The sequence below is a fragment of the Peromyscus maniculatus genome, chromosome 13 (genome assembly GCF_049852395.1).
Source record: "Peromyscus maniculatus bairdii isolate BWxNUB_F1_BW_parent chromosome 13, HU_Pman_BW_mat_3.1, whole genome shotgun sequence".
Lineage (NCBI taxonomy): Eukaryota > Metazoa > Chordata > Mammalia > Rodentia > Cricetidae > Peromyscus > Peromyscus maniculatus.
In genome coordinates, this window is record NC_134864.1 from 40,491,125 (window position 1) to 40,509,553 (window position 18,429).

The window sequence follows — 18,429 nt, forward strand, 5'->3', positions numbered from 1 at the left end:
TCACTATGTAGCCAAAAATGACCTTATGTTCCTATTCTTTCTATATCCACCTCACTGGCTTCCATTATAGGCATGTGCCACTACATTTAATCTCATCTCCTCTTTGATTTATTTATCTTGGGTTGTTTTTTTGAGACACAATCTTAGTATGTAGCCCTGGCTGGCCTAGAACTTGCTATGTAGATCAGGCTGGACCCACATAAAGACCTTCCTGCCTCGGTCCCAGAGTGCTGGGATTAAAGTTGTATGCCACTATCGCCCTAGCCCTCCCTTTTAAAAACACAATTATTTTATTTTATTCCTATATCCCAAGTTACGAGTGTGGCAGGGTGACTTTTTATATGTTTATTGGTCATTTGTACCTCCCTAGACTCCACTTGGACCCTCATTTACTCCTGAAACCCCGATGGAGTTATCTTTGGGGTGGCTTATACTTTGGGAGGAAGATGGATGATAAGAAAATAATTAGAAAGACATATTTGGGGGCAATGGCAGAGGGCAAAGAGGAATAGAGACCAAACCTGGGATGGACCACCTGGTAGGAACCAAGGCTTCAGCCTGCCACTGGGTCAGCTTGGCACAGAGCAATTATGGAGGGGAAGCTGGCCTAGCTGAGGATGGTCAGAGGAACACGTTTGACACCACACTTTGCAAGACCCTGTTGAGAAATCAGTACTGTATCCGGCGTCCTTTTCTCTGGGAAGGTGTCTTGTGCAGAGTCGCTGGGGGAAGGGACTTGAGTTGAGGCCATGATTGCTTCTTCTTTCCACTGCCCCCTTCCACAGCTGCGCTTCGTTGGGCAGCTGGAGTGGTTGGTCAGGGAAGTTGCCAATGCCAGGCCATCTTCCATTGGCTAGAGCCAGCAGGAATTGGGGGTGTTAGAGACTGGAGCTTGGAACAAGAGAGGGTGTAGGATACATCCCCGACAGTGAAAGCATCACTCCTCATATTTTCTAAGAGGGCATTTCTCGTCTGTTGCAAAGGATATCCTTCAAGTCATCAGATCATCTGTGCCCACTTTGCAAAAGGTCATTATAACTGTGTTGGTTGACTGTCGACCTTCCTTCAAGAAGGAGTGGATGGGAGGGCTGTGGGTCCCCTCCAAATCAGTTGTAGGCAATTCTGCACTAATTGAACATAGCCTCAGAGAGGGGCTAGAATATATAGGCAGGGAAGGACTAGGGGAGGGGCCTTCATCTATACAGTCATAGGGGAATCATCATCCATGCTGGGTGTAGACCTTCCAGTGAGGCTGCGTTAAGGTCGCCTATATTCCTACTCATCACCCCTCACCCATGGCTGTGTAAGTAATGAACTCATTGCTTCCCCAGAGTGAACTTTGGTGGAATCTACCTCTCTGTCACTGAGACCCTAGAAGAAGGGGTGGAGATTGTTTATGTCTCCCTAAGGGAGGAATGTTGTGGGATATTTGTACACTGTGTGAAGATGTATTGTTGTGATTGGTGTAATAATGGCCAATAGCTAGGTAGGAGAGACTAGGCAGGATTTCCGGGGAGAGAGAGAACTCTGGGAAGAAAAAAAGAGAGATGCCAGCAAGACGCTGAACAAGCGGGATGTACAGTACTAGGGAGAGGTAACCAAGCCATGGAGCAGAATGTAGATTAATGTAAATGGGTTAATTTAAGTTTATATGAGCTAGTTGAGAACAAGCCTAAGCTAAGGCTAAACTTTCATAATTAATAATAAGTCTCTGTGTTGTTATTGGTGAGCTGACGGCCCAAAGGAAAGTCGGACTACAGAGGAATTTTAGCAACAGTACTTCCTTCCCCATTGCTTTTGGCCCATGAATTTTAAACTTGAGTCTAGATCCTAGAGCTTCAGGACCCTTATTGCATTTTTTTTTTTTAACTCATCTGGTTTTTTTTTTTTTTTTTTTTTTTTTTGGTTTTTCGAGACAGGGTTTCTCTATGTAGCTTTGCGCCTTTCCTGGAACTCACTTGGTAGCCCAGGCTGGCCTCGAACTCACAGAGATCCGCCTGCCTCTGCCTCCCAAGTGCTGGGATTAAAGGCGTGCGCCGCCGCCGCCGCCGCCGCCGCCGCCGCCGCCGCCGCCGCCGCCGCCGCCGGCTCACTTATCTGTTTATTTTGTGTCTGTGTGCACACCCACGAGTGCACGGTTGGTATGTGTCCAAGTTGTATTGAACATGTGGAGGTCAGAGGACAACTTCCAGCAGTTGGTTCTCTCCTTCCATGGTGTAGGCTCTGGGGATACATCTCGGGTCAGCAGGTTTGAGGGCCAGTGCTTTTACCCACTGTGATGGGTGATTAACCTGTGATGGTTAATACCATCAACTTTACGGGACCTAGAGCCATGAAGAGACCCGCCTCTGGGCATGCGGTAAAGATTATGTTGATTGGGTTAATGGAGATGGGAAGACTCACCATAAAAGGTGGCTGAGCCATTCCTTGGGCTTGGGTTCCCGACCTCACAGGAAGGGAAAAAGCCAGCCGAGCAGGAGCATTTATCTGTCTTTGCTTCCTGACTGTGGATACAAAGCGACCAACTCCTTCAAGTTCCTACTGTCGATGTCCACATCATGGCAGACTGTGCCATCAAACCTCACGCTAAAATAATCCTTTTCTCTTCCGAGTTGCTTTTTTTCCCCAGGGCATTTTAGCACCAGGAAAATAATTAAAATCGGTTTGATTCTTGGCACCACAAAAACGAAGAAAAAAGACTCCTTACTCATGTTTGGGGTCAGTCCTGTTCCGGTATCTGCCTCCTGTCATGGGCAGACATCCCATATATTTTCTGTTCCATAGATTTGCCTTCTCTGGACATTTTCTTAAAAAAAAAAAAAAAAAAAAAATCACATAGTACGTTATCTTCTGTTCTAGAGCCTTTCACTTAGCATACCCTCCCCCAACCCCAGGCTGACCTAGAACTCACTTAGCATACCCTCCCCCAACCCCAGGCTGACCTAGAACTCACTATGTAGGTCAAGAGGGCCTGAAATTCTGGAGTGTTAGGACTGTTAGGTATGTTCCTTTCAGTCTTGTTCATGAGGCACCACATTCAAGGCATCCCACAGTGTGGATACACTTTCATAGTTTTTCTAACCATGTCCCTAGTAATGGATCTTTCGGTTGTGTCCAAGCTTTGGCTTTTTACACATGACGCTGTGACAAGTCCTCTCCATGGAAGCTGTGTGAGCATGACTGTTGGACAGGGTTCTAGAAGTGCGATTCCTGGATTAAGGAGCGTGTGTATTAAAACAGAAATCATCGGCCATCAACCAGGTGTGGAAGTGCACGCCTGCTATCCCAGCGCTCAAGAGGTGGAGGTAAGATGGTAAGTTCAAGACTGGCCTGGTTTACATCACGAAACTGGAGGCTGTCTTGATTTGCTGGATAAAGGAAGCCCATCCCTCAGAGCCTGGGAATGTATGTGGAGAGGCATCAGCAGCTCAGAGGGAGATAGATCAGGAGCAGGACAGAGGGTGTTATTGTGAGTAGAGGAACAAAGATCAGAAGCCGGAAAAAGCGGGTTCCGTTGAGACAGATCCAAGTGGAGAGGGACTGGGCCCTTAGACAGCCGAGGCCCAGAATGAGGCGAGGAAGAGAAGAATTAGCAACTCAAAGGCAGCTCTGGATTTGCCCTTCTCCTGTGATGCTCCGACTGGTGGAGGATTTGTGCCAGGACTGTTCATTCGAGGTGGAGGTGGAGGACAACATTCGCATCAGCGCCCTGGGTGTTTGTATCCTCCTGTTTTCTGTGCACAGTGGCATTCCCAGGCCTTGCTGCGGGGAGCAGAGAGCAGAGATCTGGAACACAGGTGAGGCTTAACTTAGCCTCCTCTCTCTGACAGTCACCTTGAGGAGCCATCTGGCCAGGCACTGTGCTCAGGCACAGCACCAGTCACCTTTGGCAACTAGACATGTTCTTCAGCATTTCCAGCCTGCTGAATCAGAGGCGCAGCTGAGTCACACTTGTTCCTGATTCTGAGTTCAGCGCAGGGCCTGGCATTGGAGTGGGCATGGAACAGGAACTGTGATACTGACTTATTAACTATTGGCTGGACGTTGTGAGTGAACGCTGGCCTCATTCTGCCCTCCCGCTTAACCTTGCCAAACCAGTTGGGTTCAGTCTCTCTTGCTTTCCTATGCCCACAGCAGGCTGCTCAGAGACAGGGACTGTCCTGACAAAGACCCTTCAGAGACAAACCCTGTTTGTTTGGGGGGCATTGCTGTGTCCCCAATCCCCTAGAAGATCTGTCAGTCAACATATACTGATGAGAGAGTGATTCAGGGGCTGGGGATATAGCTCAGTTGATAGTGTGTTTGTTAGGCACGTACCAAGTCTGGGTTCAACTCCAACACCATATAAAACAGGCACAGCGATGCACATCTGTAATTCTAGCACTTGGGAGGTGGAGGCAGAGAATCTTTGGATGAAGTTCACTCCTAGTCATATAGGGAGTTTCAGCCCAACCTGGGGATATGTGAGACTATTTCAAAACCCAAGCCAGCCCAAGCTCAAACTTACCCCTCCCTGCCAAAAACAAGAATGATTCAAACCCCTTGTCTCCTCTGACAGCTTACAAATCATTTCTCCACTCTGAACTAGTGCGTGCTTGTCACACCTTGAATGAGGGTGGGTGCTGGAAAGGGGAGGAGAACGCTCAGTGAGATCAGCTGTGGAAGCTCCTGTGGTCTCCTGGCCTCCCTGCTTCTCCAAGGTGCTGAGCCGGTGAACTTCCGACCCTCTGCGTCTTCTAAGCCTCTTCCTGATGCTTTCGAGGGCTGTCCCATCCGAGGACCTGGAACACTGGAGGAATCCAGCACGCATTCCCCCAGTGATCCATGTTCAGGCAAAGGAGGCTTGGGCTGGGCGTGAAGGGGCAGACAGGCAGGGACAGGCAGGGCTCGGTCTTCATCCTCTCACTCACGGGACAGTGAGATGGCTCAGCCAGTAAGGACCCTTGCCACCAAGGCTGATGACCTGAGTTTGATCCCCAGGAGCCATATGGTGGAAGAACAGATTCTGACCTACACATGTGTTCTCTCTCTCTCTCTCTCTCTCTCTCTCTCTCTCTCTCTCTCTCTCTCTCTCTCTCTCACACACACACACACACACACACACACACACACACACACACACACACACACGGGGCGGGGGGAGCTTTTGCTCACTGTTGCTCAGCTTTTGCTCGGAAGTACTGAAGTAAATACCCAACTACAGTGGTTTATATAGTTTTAAAAAGACATTTAATGATCACACTTTACAAGAAATTAAAGGTAGATAGTTCTGCATTGGTTCAGTGGTTATAGTACCTTTTTAGACTTAGATTTTTTTTTTTACAAACTGAGTTAAAACATATATAACAAAAAATTACCATTTTAGCTTTTGTTTTTCATTTTTTTGGGGTGCTAGGGTTCAAGCCTGAGTTCTCAGAACCGTTAAGTAAGCACTCCATAATATCCATAAAATGAAGGCTCCAAAATAATACGGAGCCTTCATTTTAACTTTTTTAATGCAATGGCAAGGAGCACTTTCACACTATTGTCCAGTAATCAGGGTCCACCTTCAGGACTCTTCCATCATCCTAAATTAGGGCTGTGTCATCAGACACTGACGCCCCACCCTCTGCCATCCAGCCTCCAGTCACCACTATCTGGTTATTCTTGGTCCTTCCTACGTGTAAACATGCAAGGGTTGTCTTGGGAGTCTTGCTTCTGTGACTTGGAAGTGGCAACATGGGTCAGCTTCCTCACACCCCCCAATCCCCCTTGGAGCTGAGGACCGAACCCAGGGCCTTGTGCTTGCTAGGCAAGCGCTCTACCACTGAGCTAAATCCCCAACCCCATGGGTCAGCTTCTTATTCCTTCTCATTGTGGGATGGTCTCCTGTGGTGTGCACAGACCATGCGTAACTTACCCATTCATTCGTCGCCCATTATTTTAGTTGTTTTGACCTTTAGCTCTTAGGACTCATGCTGCTGTTAGCATCAGCCTACAAATGTCTGGGCCCTTGCTTCCAATTCTTTTGGGTACCTACTTAGCGGTGGACTTGCTGGATTACGTGGTAGTTCTATATTTAATGTTTTAAGGAGAATGATATGCTGTGTTCCACTGTGCATGGGCTATGGTTCATTCAGGTTTACCAGTAAGTTGGAAACTTTCCCTTTCTCTACTTCCTTGATGATACTTGCTGTTTTCTCTCCTCCTCCTCTTCCTCTTCCTTTTACTGATAAGGATTCTGATGGGTAGGAGAAAGTATCTCACTGTAATTTTAATTTGCGCTTCTTAGAAAAGAGTGTTTGGGGTCCAGCGTTAGGATGGACCAACTCTACCAGTAGCCATACCAATACGGAAGGGAATGAACAGCCAGGGTAGGGGTTCTAAACTCTGCAGTGGGGGGGGGGGGTCTGGTAAGAATATGGCCTCTGTCTCCCTGTAACTGTGTGTGTGTGTGGACTGCATCGATTCAGATACCAGAGTCTGTGGACATGAGCCATGCTGGAGGACAAGAAGGAACCCCGAGGGGCCACAGTTTACGTGGACAGCCTTAGAGGGTAGTGGAGGTGTTCCCCGAAGACGAGCCAACAAAAGAAGGCCTGCCCTCCTTGGCTAAGAACTCCTTGCTGACAAGGCCATGAGTAGCCATGATCTTGAGGAGCCCATAGCGAAACTTCTGGCCAATAAATGCATAGATGATGGGGTTAAGGCAGCTGTGGAGGAAGCCGAGGATCTCGGTGGCGTTCAAGGCTCTGTCAATGTCATTGCGGCGCTCACAGGTCTCCTGGATCTGTTTGGTCCTCATGAGGGTGTCCGCAAACAGGACCAGGTTGTAGGGCAGCCAGCAGAGCAGGAAGACCAGCACAACAGCGAAGATGACCCGCATGGCCCGGTGCTTCTGCCCCATGTGGGCCTTAAAGAGCGTGCGCAGGGTGAACCCGTAGCAGAACACCATGACCAGCAGTGGCAGGAGGAAGCCAAAGGTCTGAGGCAGGAAGCGCAACACCACCCTCCACTTGGTTGTGTTGTTACCTATGTCCTCATAGCAGACGAGGGTTAAAGAGTTGGCCTTGACGGTATTACGAAGAATTAAGACGGGCAGGGACACAAACACTGACAGCACCCACATGGCTATGCATACAAACTTGACCAAGTGTCTCTTCTGGATCAGTGTGCTTGTGGCGTGGACGATCGCCAGGTAGCGGTCCATGCTGATGCAGGCCAGTAGCAGGACACTACTGTAGAAGGTAACTTCCTTCAGGAACGAGAATATCTTGCACATGGCTGGGCCAAAAGTCCAGCCCTTTACCTTGGACGCAGCCCAGACAGGCAAGGTCAGGGCAAAGAACAGGTCGGCAATGGCTAGGTTCAGCAGGTAGACATCAGTGACAGAGCAGGTACTCCGGTTGTATAAGATGACCAGCATCACCAGGGAGTTTCCCAGAAGGCTCAGCAGGGTTACCAGGACATATATTATAACCACAGCGTATCTGTTGATTTCTAGGTTTTCGGGGTGGCATGGGGCAGCATCCAGTAGAATGGGGGGCAGGTTAGAGCTATAATTGAAACTATCAATATCTCCACTGAAGAATTCTTCAAGGTTGAAGTTATCCACCATGATTTCTCCCATTTTTGAGGTAAACTTAATCCTGTCAACAGAGGAGAGATGACAGTTAACACGCAGCAAAGTCACCCTGATTCTTGCCTCTCCACTCAAGGAACTGGGATATCAGGATTCATTGCATTGGCTTGCATATTACAAAGAAGACATTTTTTCCTTCAAATTTGAAAATGATAGCAGTAATCATTTGAGACAAAACAGTAGACTTTTTTTTTTTTTGAGTGGGGATAAAGACTACAGTTCTCAGCCGGGCGGTGGTGGCACACGCCTTTAATTCCCAGCACTCGGGAGGCAGAGCCAGGCAGATCTCTGTGAGTTCGAGGCCAGCCTGGTCTACAGAGTGAGATCCAGGACAGGCACCAAAACTACACAGAGAAACCCTGTCTGGAAAAAAAAGAAAAAAACAAAACAAAACACACACACACACACACACACACACACACACACACACAAAGCAACTACAGTTCTCTTCAAGACATTTTTTTTTCTTCTTGAAATAGGGTCTTGGTTGGGCTCAAAGTTGCTGTGTATCCAAGGATGTACAAATACATTATATACATGTGTGAAAAAGTTATAAGTAAACTCATTATTATGCACAACTAAAATATGTCAATGAAACATTAAAAATAAAAAGGTTAACTGGAGAGCACACAGTCTTACAAAATAAATAAAAATAATTTATTTTTTTGGCTTTCAGTCCCCACCTGAGAGTCAACAACCACCTGTAACTCCAGTTCCAAGGGATCAGATAATCTCTTCTGGCCTCCTCAGGTACCATGCATGCATATGGTACACAGACATGGTACTTGCAGTTGAAACACCCATACACATAAAAAATTTTAAAAAATCAATCTAAAAAAGAAGAACAAATATGGGCTGGAGGTGGAGCTCAGTCGACAGAATGATAGAATGCTTGCCTGGCTTGCACATAGTCCTAGGCTGGATTCCCAGAACTGAACAGACTAAATAAACTGTGTGATGGCACACGCCTGTATTCCCAACACTCGGCATATTGGAGGTAAAGGAAGGAAAAAATTGAAAGGATTTTAAAGCCATCTTTGGCTACAAAGTAAGTTCAAGTCTAGCCTAGACTATATAAGACCCTGTCCAAAACAAAACAAAACAACAGAAATCAAAAGCCAAACAATAAGGCTGGGCAAGTGGCTTATTGGGCAAGAGTGCTGGCTCCCCAGGCTTGACCACCTGTTTGGTAGGGAGATAGATACTGGAGCCCAGGTGAAATGCAGGACTGTGAGTGGCTCCAACTCCCAGGCCAGCAAGGGCAGGCTGTGTTCCATAAGGATACAAGAAGGCCAGCATGGAAGGCAGACACTCCGAGGAGAGGGCCCAGAGGGATTAGCAATACACAGCCATGGGCAAATGGACAGGGTTGCTGTTTGTGTCTTAATGCACGAAATTCTACAAGGGGTGCATTAGCGGCTGAAGGGGCAAAGGGAAGGATGGGAGATGACAGTTGAGATCTGCTTCGTGCAAGATTTCCCTTGCTCACCACGAGTGGTATGATTAGCCCCTGTTTGCTGGGGGTGGGGGTGGGGGGGAGATGAGGCCCGGAGAGGCTCAGTAACCAGCCTGTGATTACGGACGGGGCTGGCCCGGTGCGGCCGAATCACACCTCTACAACTCTGCTTACATGTCATTAGTCTCTCAACTCCACTTACTGTCTTTCGTTTACCGGTGGAAGCTCATACCTCTAATGTTAGGTATGTTCGTTGGCTACGCATTTTGCTTTGCCATTCCTCCCGAGGGTTGGCCCTGCATTGCTAAGTGCACATTCTACCCTATCTAAGAGCTACAACCCCATCTAAGTTCTTGAATTATCTTTCAGTCAAGGTGGGCACAGCCCCTCTCTTATTGCTTGGGAACTTGGGCATCGCCATCTTTTTCTACCCCTAAGGTGGCAAATTAACGACACAGTTATTGCTGGAATGGTAAACCAGACATCTTCAATTGAGTGCCATCACAGCCTCCAAGATGCTGTAGGCGCCCCTGGGTTGAAAGGAAGTGCCAGCTTACATTAGCCCAGCAGCTCCCTGGGTGGGATGAATTAGTGAGGTCATGAAAAAGCTCAAGCATGTGGGAGTTTTTCAGACCCCAAACATGTCAGCTAACCTTTTCAGCGACAGAGAAGCCAGGCATTTTACTACAACTCCAATCCCCATTCTCTTCAGAAACACAGTTCGTAAATGATGCAGGGGTGTGGCCGTCCTCAGTGCCTGGAACATCTCCAGACCCAACTGTAGCCCAGGCAGAGATGGCAGGCAGGCTTGAGAAGACCGCAGGTAGGGACTGGGCGGCAAGTAGTTCTAAGTAGTTTTTGGAGGGTACAGGAAGGAGGTCAGGAGTTCTTCCTATGTAGTAAGGAGGCCTAATGTTTAGGGAGTCCAGCCAGGGAGGGGGGCATACCCCAGGGGCAGGCTAGGTTTAGAGGAACAAAGAGAGAAATCCATGATAGTGCATGGGGTGGTTCCAGGTCTGAATGCTAGCTTTTCACCCCTGGGACACCTAAGCTAGGCAGCTACGACTCATGAAGGGCAGTGGCAGTGACAACTCTGGAGGAAGTGAGGAGTGGATTCGATTGCTCAAGCAGGGGAGGAACTCCTGAGGGTGTGGGATGTGTTTGATGTTTTGAATATTAATTCCCAGTCGGGCCCACAGATGGAGTCATCATAGGGATTTAGAGAGCTCATTTTGGGAAGTGACCCAATGAGGTTTTCTAGCCCGTCTTTCCAGGTTTCAGCTGGGGAGGAAACAGGCCCAGATACAGGAAGGGGTTTGCTAGGGGCCACACCTCCCTCTACTTTGCTATGATCTCAAAGCCACTGGCTCCTGCCGCTGGGGTCCGACTCTCGGTACTCCAGCCTCCCCCCAAGCGGGTCTGCCTTGCCATAGAGCCATGCTGTTTCTCTTTCTGGTTTAGGCATGGCAGTTCAACCAGGCAGCAGAGCTGGACACAGAGGTCCTGGCACTAGCGGCCACTCTCCTCCCTGGACTGGATGCTGCTTGTCTTCTCTCTCCCCCAAACTCTTCAAAAGCACCCCGACTCTTCCTGCTTGCTGTGTGCCTCTGAGCAGCGTCACCCGACATGGTCTCCAACCCTTCCTCCCTTATCTTTTGCTTGTCTCCCAGCCTCCCGTGCTGACCACGGGCCCAGTTCTGGCTGTTGCTGTGCTTTCTTGACTCGTATACTTGGCAGCGAGTGGAGGATGTCAGCTTCATGGCATTGCTGATCCACCCTGGAAGCCAACACCCTCTCCACTGAAACAGCCCTTTGATAAAAGTGAAAATCCCAACCCAGTATTGACTGTTGTGGAATATTACTTCAACGATGTAAAGGTGTGTTACATTTGTTGATGCTGCATTTGTTTAACAAAGTAAAGATGCAACAATGTAAAGATGTGTTGCTTTGCCTGCCTATGGCACCCGATTGGTCTAACAAAAAGCTGAATGGCCAATAGTTAGAGGGATAGGCAGGGCTGGTGGGCAGAGAGAATAAACAGGAAGGGGACTATAGGCTTGAAAGAGAGGAGGGGGAGAGAAGGAGGGAGAAAGAGAGGGAGGTGCCCAGGGCCAGCCAGTCAGGCAGCTGCCAGACAGACAGACATGGAGTAGGACATACAGAATTTCTATTTCCTTTGAAAGGTAAAAAGCCCTGAGGCAAAAACACAGATGAAGAGAAACAGGTTAAATTAAGTTATAAGAGCTCATGGGACAAGCATAAGTTAAGGCCGAGCATTCATAACAATGTCTCTGGGTCATGATTTGGGAGCTGGTTGGTGGCCCCAAAGAAAGCTTGCTACAATTGACACATTTTAAAAACTTGACACCAGGGACGTATCTTGTCCCCTTTACTAGTGATTACAAATGAAAGGATTACTAAATGTAGAGTCATTTACATGATGATGTCCAGTATCTGCTCCCCTCCAAGCATGCTTGGTGTTGGAGTTCCACCACCTCTCGATAGCCTGTACCCCAGAGTCTAGAGCACACACCCTGGGCACATTCACTGAAGTGGTCTGCCCTAGGAAAACAGTCTTTGTGTCCAGCTTCAGGAAACACTCCTCAGTATTAGCCTGGTTTCTTTCCCCTGCTGGGGAAGAATGAAACAATACCAGGCCAGTGGGTGCTAAAACCTGGTATCGAAAGGATTGTTACCCATGGGTTGAGTGGCAGATGTGTGTGGCACACATACACACACATACACACATGTACACGCACATACACATTCACGAACATGCACATATGCACACACAATGCAGCGCTAGCTTGTACTGTGATTCTTAGACTCGAGATAGTGTATCTACGGATGATTATTCTCTCCCGTCCCATCCTCATTCAAGCTCAAGGAGAGTAGCAAGCCTACCTAGTTTTCAGGGCTGAGTCCCGTGAGCACCTTCCCATGCTCTGACCTGCATGACAGTAGCCGTATTAGTTGTAATCTGGATGGCTGACTGGCTTGCAGCCTCACAGGCAAAGACCTTTTCACCATTTATTTATCTTTCCGTCCTCACATGAATCAACGCAGTCGGCACGTTCTGGATGAGGAAACCAAGTCCCCGGAGGTGAAGCAACTCACCTAGAGGGACACAGCTGAGCCGGGCTGTCGACATTTTTAAACGGATTTTAAAATCGGCTCTTTAAATGCCCTTTTGTCAAATGCCACAAGGAGCAGGATCCCAGCCTCAGCCAGGCTCAGGTTTCCTAGGTGCATAGGTACCGCTTTGTCACAGACAATCAAACACCGTTGGTGTGGAAAAGGAGCCCAGATTGGACATTTCTCAATTACCCACTTCCGCTTTTTTCTTCTTCTTCTTCTTCTTCTTCTTCTTCTTCTTCTTCTTCTTCTTCTTCTTCTTCTTCTTCTTCTTCTTCTTCTTCTTCTTCTTCTTCTTCTATGTACCCTAGGCTGGGCTACATGAGATCCTGTATCAAAGTTTTATTTTGTTCTGTTTTTTAAAAAGCGCTCTAATCTTGGTCCTGCTCTCGAGGGTCAAGGCAAGAGCATCATCTGTCCCTGGGCCTCAGCGTTCTCCTGGAAGACAATGGGTTGTTCCAAGTCTTCTCTGCCCAGAATTGTAGCTATAGCCCATTTAGCTCTCTAAAAAAGTAGCTAAGTGGGGCAGTGGTGGCGCATACCTTTAATCCCAGCACTCGGGAGGCAGAGGTAGGCGGATCTTTGTGAGTTCGAGGCCAGCCTGGTCTCTAAAGCGAGTTCCAGGAAAGGTGCAAAGCTACACAGAGAAACCCTGTCTTGAAAAACCAAAAAAAAAAAAAAAAAAAAAAAAAAGAAAGAAAGAAAGAAAAAATGAAAAAGAAAAAGAAAAAAGTAGCTAAAATAGAGTAGAATTTACTTCACTGGAAGCTGGGGAGATGGTTCTGTCAGCAAAAGCTCTTGCTGCTCCTCAGATGATCTGACCTGAGTCCCCAGAACCCATGGGAAGAACTGATTTCACAAAGTTGCCCTCTGAACTCCACATGTATTCCACAGCACGTACACACACACACACACACACACACACACACACACACACACACACACACACACCATAACTTTTTAAAAATTTTCTTAATTGGCCACTGTAGCTACATTTCAAGGGCTCAGTGGCCATGGGTGACCAGTGGCTTCCATATTAGACGGTGCAGATACGGAGCGTGCCTACTGTAAAAAGCACTTTGAGATAGCCCCAGCTAACTAAAGATACAGATTCCAGCTCTAAGGTTATACAATGCAGTAGGCCACTTCCCGGGGCTCCAGGAAAGGCAGAATTCCCAGGTCCCTTCTACCAGAAACACATTCCCAGTCACTGACCATTCAGCTCTCCTACCTGCCGTCGCTCTACAATGCAGTTGAGTGGAGCGTCCCGACCTCCCTGTGACTCAAGGCTTGGAAGCAGTCAGGGCTGTTGGACTGGAAGAAAGTGAGGCGGCTGTGACGGGGAAGCTGCTTCTGACCTGGGCTACCGATGGGGAAGTCCTGGAGGCCCTTGGGACCAAATGTCCCACCCCCAAGGGAGGTGTCCTACAGAGGAGCGGCTGGTCTGTTCTGGGACTCTGACTTCAGGCTCAGGTTCTTTCTACCTGGCCATTCTGTGCTGAGCTCTTGGGATTTTCATGCCTTCTGACGGCTTCTGGAGGAGCCTGTCCATCGGAAGGCAGAAGTCAGCTTCCTTCCCAGCCTATGCCTCTTTTTTTTTTTTTTTAAACAGGGAAGACGTGGGCTCTCCAGACCCTGCTGATGGACTTGACTGAACTTTCACTCACTCTTCCTTCTTTCCTCTCAGGGTCAGAAGAGAACCAGTACTTCTGTTTCTCTCTCTCTCTCTCTCTCTCTCTCTCTCTCTCTCTCTCTCTCTCTCTCTCGGTTTTTTGAGACAGGGTTTCTCTGTGTAGCTTTGCAGCCTGTCCTGGAACTCGCTTTGGAGACCAGGCTGGCCTCGAACTCACAGAGATCCGCCTGCCTCTGCCTCCCGAGTGCTGAGATTAAAGGCGTGCGCCACCACCACGCGCGGCGGTATTTCTGTTTGTTGTGAGCCCCTGCCCTGGCTGGGGGACCCACTCGCTGCCTTCTCTCCCCGCTGAGGATCTGACTTCTGTCACCGCAATTGGCTCTTCCCCTTCAGCCTGAACTTAGTCCTTCTCACTCTGCCTCGGAACCTTTGCCTCTGTTCTGCCACATCTTCCTTCCCGCAGCCGCTCTCTCACTTCCTCGCCTCTTATTTGCTGATCCATAGAGGGCTTCTTTCCTTACTCTGCAAACGTGACCAGCAATGCATGGGTTGGGGGGTAGGGAGCATGTCTGGCAACCTTTCTTTCTTCAGTTAAATCGTTTTCGTATTAGCAAAATAGTATCTCAAGACAAGCAGATTGGAAATGGACAAGCCATATACCAAAGCACATACATAGAACCTGCAAGTTTCTCTTCACTCACATCTTTCCCCATGACAACCACCATCCACATTGTTGAGACCAGGCTAGGCGCTATTCTAAGGTACTCCATAGAGTACAAAAAACATATAGGTAAGTATTTTGCCTGAATACATGTGTGTGCACCACGTGCATGCCTTCCTGATGCCCTTGGAGGTAAGAAAGGGATGTTGGATCCTGTGGGAGCCCATTTCCAGGCTTCCTCGTGGCTTTACCCAGCAGGTCTGCATAGAGAGGATGATCAGGACCACGGGCCTGAGTGCAGGTGTCTGAGATGGTCTGCACTTGGCTGTGCTGGGGGGAGGTCTTTTGCTCCACCCTTTGGCATTTCTATAAATACTCAAGGCTGAGACAGTCGGGGCCTGTTGGAATAGGTTCCAGGCCCTCTCCAGGCTATTTTGTATTTTCTATCTATTTATTGCCACAATCTAAATCATTCTATCTAATACTTCCTGCTGCTCACACTCAAGAAAACTCTGGGGAACTGTGGGGTTGGTGGGTAGCCATCCTGCAGGATCCCCTGGAACTGGAGTTATAGATGGTTGTGAGCCACCGAATAGGTGCTGGGAATCGAACCCAGGTTCTTTCCAAGAACAAGTAAGTGTTCTTAACGGCTAAGCTCCATGACATATATCTTTGTGTGTACATCCTTCCAGATTTTTTCCCATGTCAACACAAGTGTGTTTTTTTCCTGTCCTTCTTTCCTCAATAAAGACGATATTCTATTAGTTGTATTGTCTTGCACCTTCACAATGTGTCATGGACATATCCTACCTCAGTATATATTGGCTCATCTCATCTTTTCAGTGACTGCTCAGTCCTTGTCATCTTTGATTTCTACATCATTTGAGTCCTGCTGACTTGTTCTCTTCTCATTTACCCTTACTTTCTCTAGGTGTCATTTGCTTCTTAGAATTTGCCACAGATGACTGTCCCTGAAGCTTTTACCTGGACCTTCTCATCTTACTCTACCAGCTCTCTATGGGGAGTCCAGCTGCCTCTGTGGCTTCAGCTAGTACCCCGGGTCAATGTCCTTAGCACCTTATGTTCCCAGCTTTTCTCCTAAGTCCTGACATTGTATGCAACGATCACCTGCAGTCTCCTTTAAGCTCTCCAGATGCTGCAAACTCAAAATGTACAACACTCTAGAGCAGCGGTTCTCAACCTTCCTAATGCTGCGACCCTTTAGTTACAGTTCCTCGTGTTATTTCCTTGCTTCTTCATGTCTGTAGTTTTGCTACTGTTATGGATTGTAATGTATATATCTGATATGGAGGCTATCTGATAAGCGACCCCTGGGAAAGGTCATTCGACCCCCCAGGGGGTTGTGACCCACAGGTTGAGAACTGTTACACACACACACACACACACACACACACACACCCTGCCCCTCCCTGACACCCGTGTTTTCCCTCTGGCCTGTTCTGTCACCTACTCCTCTGCGCCAGCTGGCGACATGTATGCCCTTATCTCAGCCCCCCCCCCCCGCCCCCCCACTTCCTCTCCTTCCTTCTGGACTATCTTCTCTACACCACCTTCACTGACAGCGTTAGGCAACGCCGCATCCTCTCTGCTAAACTACACCAGTAGTTATGCAACAGTTGTGGGGGCCAGAGCCGAGCCAACTGGTGAAAAATCTACAGCCAGCAGCAATCCGGTCTCACCGGGTCTTGGATCCGCCATTCATAGAATGCGCACAGTGGGAACACCTACTGCGCATGGGTGTTCCAGGGACCAGACGAGTCTCTACGAAGCATCTCGAGCGATGTTCAGCTCCTCCTCCTCTTCCTGTCTCCTTGCTTCCTACATTATGGCTTCCCACCTCAAGTCTTTCCCTTCAACCCACCATACATCCCGCTGCCAGACAGATCTTCCCAAAATGTAATTATGCTCACTTCGTATGCCTCTTAGAAACCTTTAAGAACCCTCCACAGCCTCAGATGAAGTCAGCCCTGATGTGGACACTTGATAGCCTTGTTTGTGGCTGACCCCGGTTACTTCTGGCCATCCCTTGAACTCTAACCTCTGAGAACCCTGTGCAGCTAGCTCCCTAGGGGTTACTCTGTTTCTGTGGGGTCCGTGGTGTTCACTCCCTTTCCTTGGGTATGCTTCAAGCCCTCTGATGGGATTCTCCTTTCGGTTGCCACGTTTGGTCCAGGTTTTGTGATCCATCATCTGGCTGTTTATCCCCTTGCATCTTGAAAGCAGGAGTTTGTGAGTGTGTCTCTGCCTTCCCAAATGAGTCACAGTGGGATGAGTGTCATGAGCGCTTCGTGCATTTTTGGTGGACACTGCTAAATTGATAAACTTTGGGGGGAACTGATGGACACGAGAACATCCCACGGTTTGAAGAACTGTGTGATGTGGGTCCAAACCTCTCAGAGCCTCTCCAGCCTGGCAGCACAAATGACGTCACATCAGAAGTGGCAATGCTGCCCTCCTCAGCTCAGACACTGTGGCTCAGGCAGGGCTCTGGCCCCTGCAGAGGGCTGCTCAGCCATATGGGAGACTCATTGGAGGCATCTCCCATGTGCCCATGTGTCCCAGTGGCTGTGGCTGGGCAGGGTCCTTAAAGCCAGTGCTGGAGGACTACCCTCCTTGCAAGGCCAGGCTCTTGGGGTGGTCTGTTGTGACCACTGTGGAACTCTCCTTCAAAGGGTCCCCAAAGTCCAGGAAAATTTCTAGTTTCTCCTCATCTCGTTTGCCGAAGAGATGAGTGGGCTGTTCAGAAACAGTGCTGACCTGGAGGCCGGAACTCAGCATTGTTCTTCCTTTGCCCAAACAAGGGAGCTCAGGCTCAATCTCCCTCCCCATTCCTTGCAGTCAAATCCTTCCTAGAGAGTTCTTTTCTAGATAATCTCCCGTTCTCTTAAAAAACCGGCTTCTACTGTTATTCCAACTTCCATCTGCTTACAAGGTCAAAATCCATGCGAGAATTCCTGGCAATAGGTATCTGGTAAAACTACATGGGTCGGGCCAATCCCCAGACAGGACCACACTCTTTGAGGATGATTCTAGTACCTCCGCTGTTTGGGGGGAGCCTCCTCTGTCCATCCCTTTGTGACTGCGTTTGCTGAAGGCGCATACTGAGGGCACGTTCTTCCCAGAGATCGGGGCAGAAGCTCTGGTTGCTAAACTCTTACTCTATATGAAGGCAACAGGGCTGCAATGCTGGGCAGCCAAGCCCCTCCGAGGCTGTCTCCAGGTTCCGGTCAGAGAAGCAGCATTGCCCAAGCATTGCAGAGGCTCCGGCAGAAGGGATCGGGACAGCGTGAATGCCAGTCTAGGGTTCGTAGTGTTCTCTAGCAGCTGGGTAGGGCAGCTAATTGCCTTGTTAGAGAGCGAGTCCACATTTCTTCTGTAACAGGTTTCTCAGAAGTGCCACAATTAGTACCTAGTGAATGAACAACACAGTTTGCATAAGCTTTCTCAGAGACTTCCGGGGGGAAACCGCTGTTACTCAAGATCAACTCATCTACTGTCTTTATCACAGCGCCCAACTAAGTGAGTGCCAATGCTGAGTCACCAGGACTGAGCCCCTCCTTCCAAGTACTCACAGTGTGGAAGCCATTAAGTCACCATAACAATTGAAAGGGAAGGACAGAGGGCCCCATACCTATACCTCTCCTGCCCATCAAACCCAGATGCCCTGGAGAGCAGTTGGGATTCTCACACATAGCTGGTGTAGTACAATACAAACTTCTTGGAAATGTACAGGACACCTCCCCCTCCCCCCTCCCTCTCCCCCTCCCCGTATCCATAGGGTCTGCCTTCATAGTTTCTGCATTTACAGATGCAACTGACTGCAGGTTGAAAATATATTTGAAGAAATATGTCTATACTGGAGATGTTCAGACATTTCCTACACTTCACAGTAGAACACTGTT

The 18,429-nt window shown here is 48.6% G+C and overlaps 1 protein-coding gene across 2 annotated transcripts; it reads right to left on the reverse strand.

Annotated features, from left to right (window-relative positions):
• Nucleotides 1-5,044: 5,044 nt before the first annotated feature.
• LOC102918121 (C-X-C chemokine receptor type 2) lies at nucleotides 5,045-13,905 on the reverse strand. Of its 2 annotated transcripts, none has more exons than XM_076550124.1 (2): nucleotides 13,444-13,905; nucleotides 5,045-7,628 (listed from the first exon to the last, which is right to left on the reverse strand). In XM_076550124.1, exon 2 carries the CDS (start codon nucleotides 7,607-7,609, stop codon nucleotides 6,530-6,532), a length of 1,080 nt encoding a protein of 359 aa, XP_076406239.1. In that variant the 5' UTR covers nucleotides 7,610-7,628; nucleotides 13,444-13,905; the 3' UTR covers nucleotides 5,045-6,529. The 2 variants fall into 2 exon arrangements, with proteins under 2 accessions (XP_076406239.1, XP_006972272.3); XM_006972210.4 differs by having other exon boundaries at nucleotides 13,428-13,903.
• Nucleotides 13,906-18,429: the final 4,524 nt, after the last annotated feature.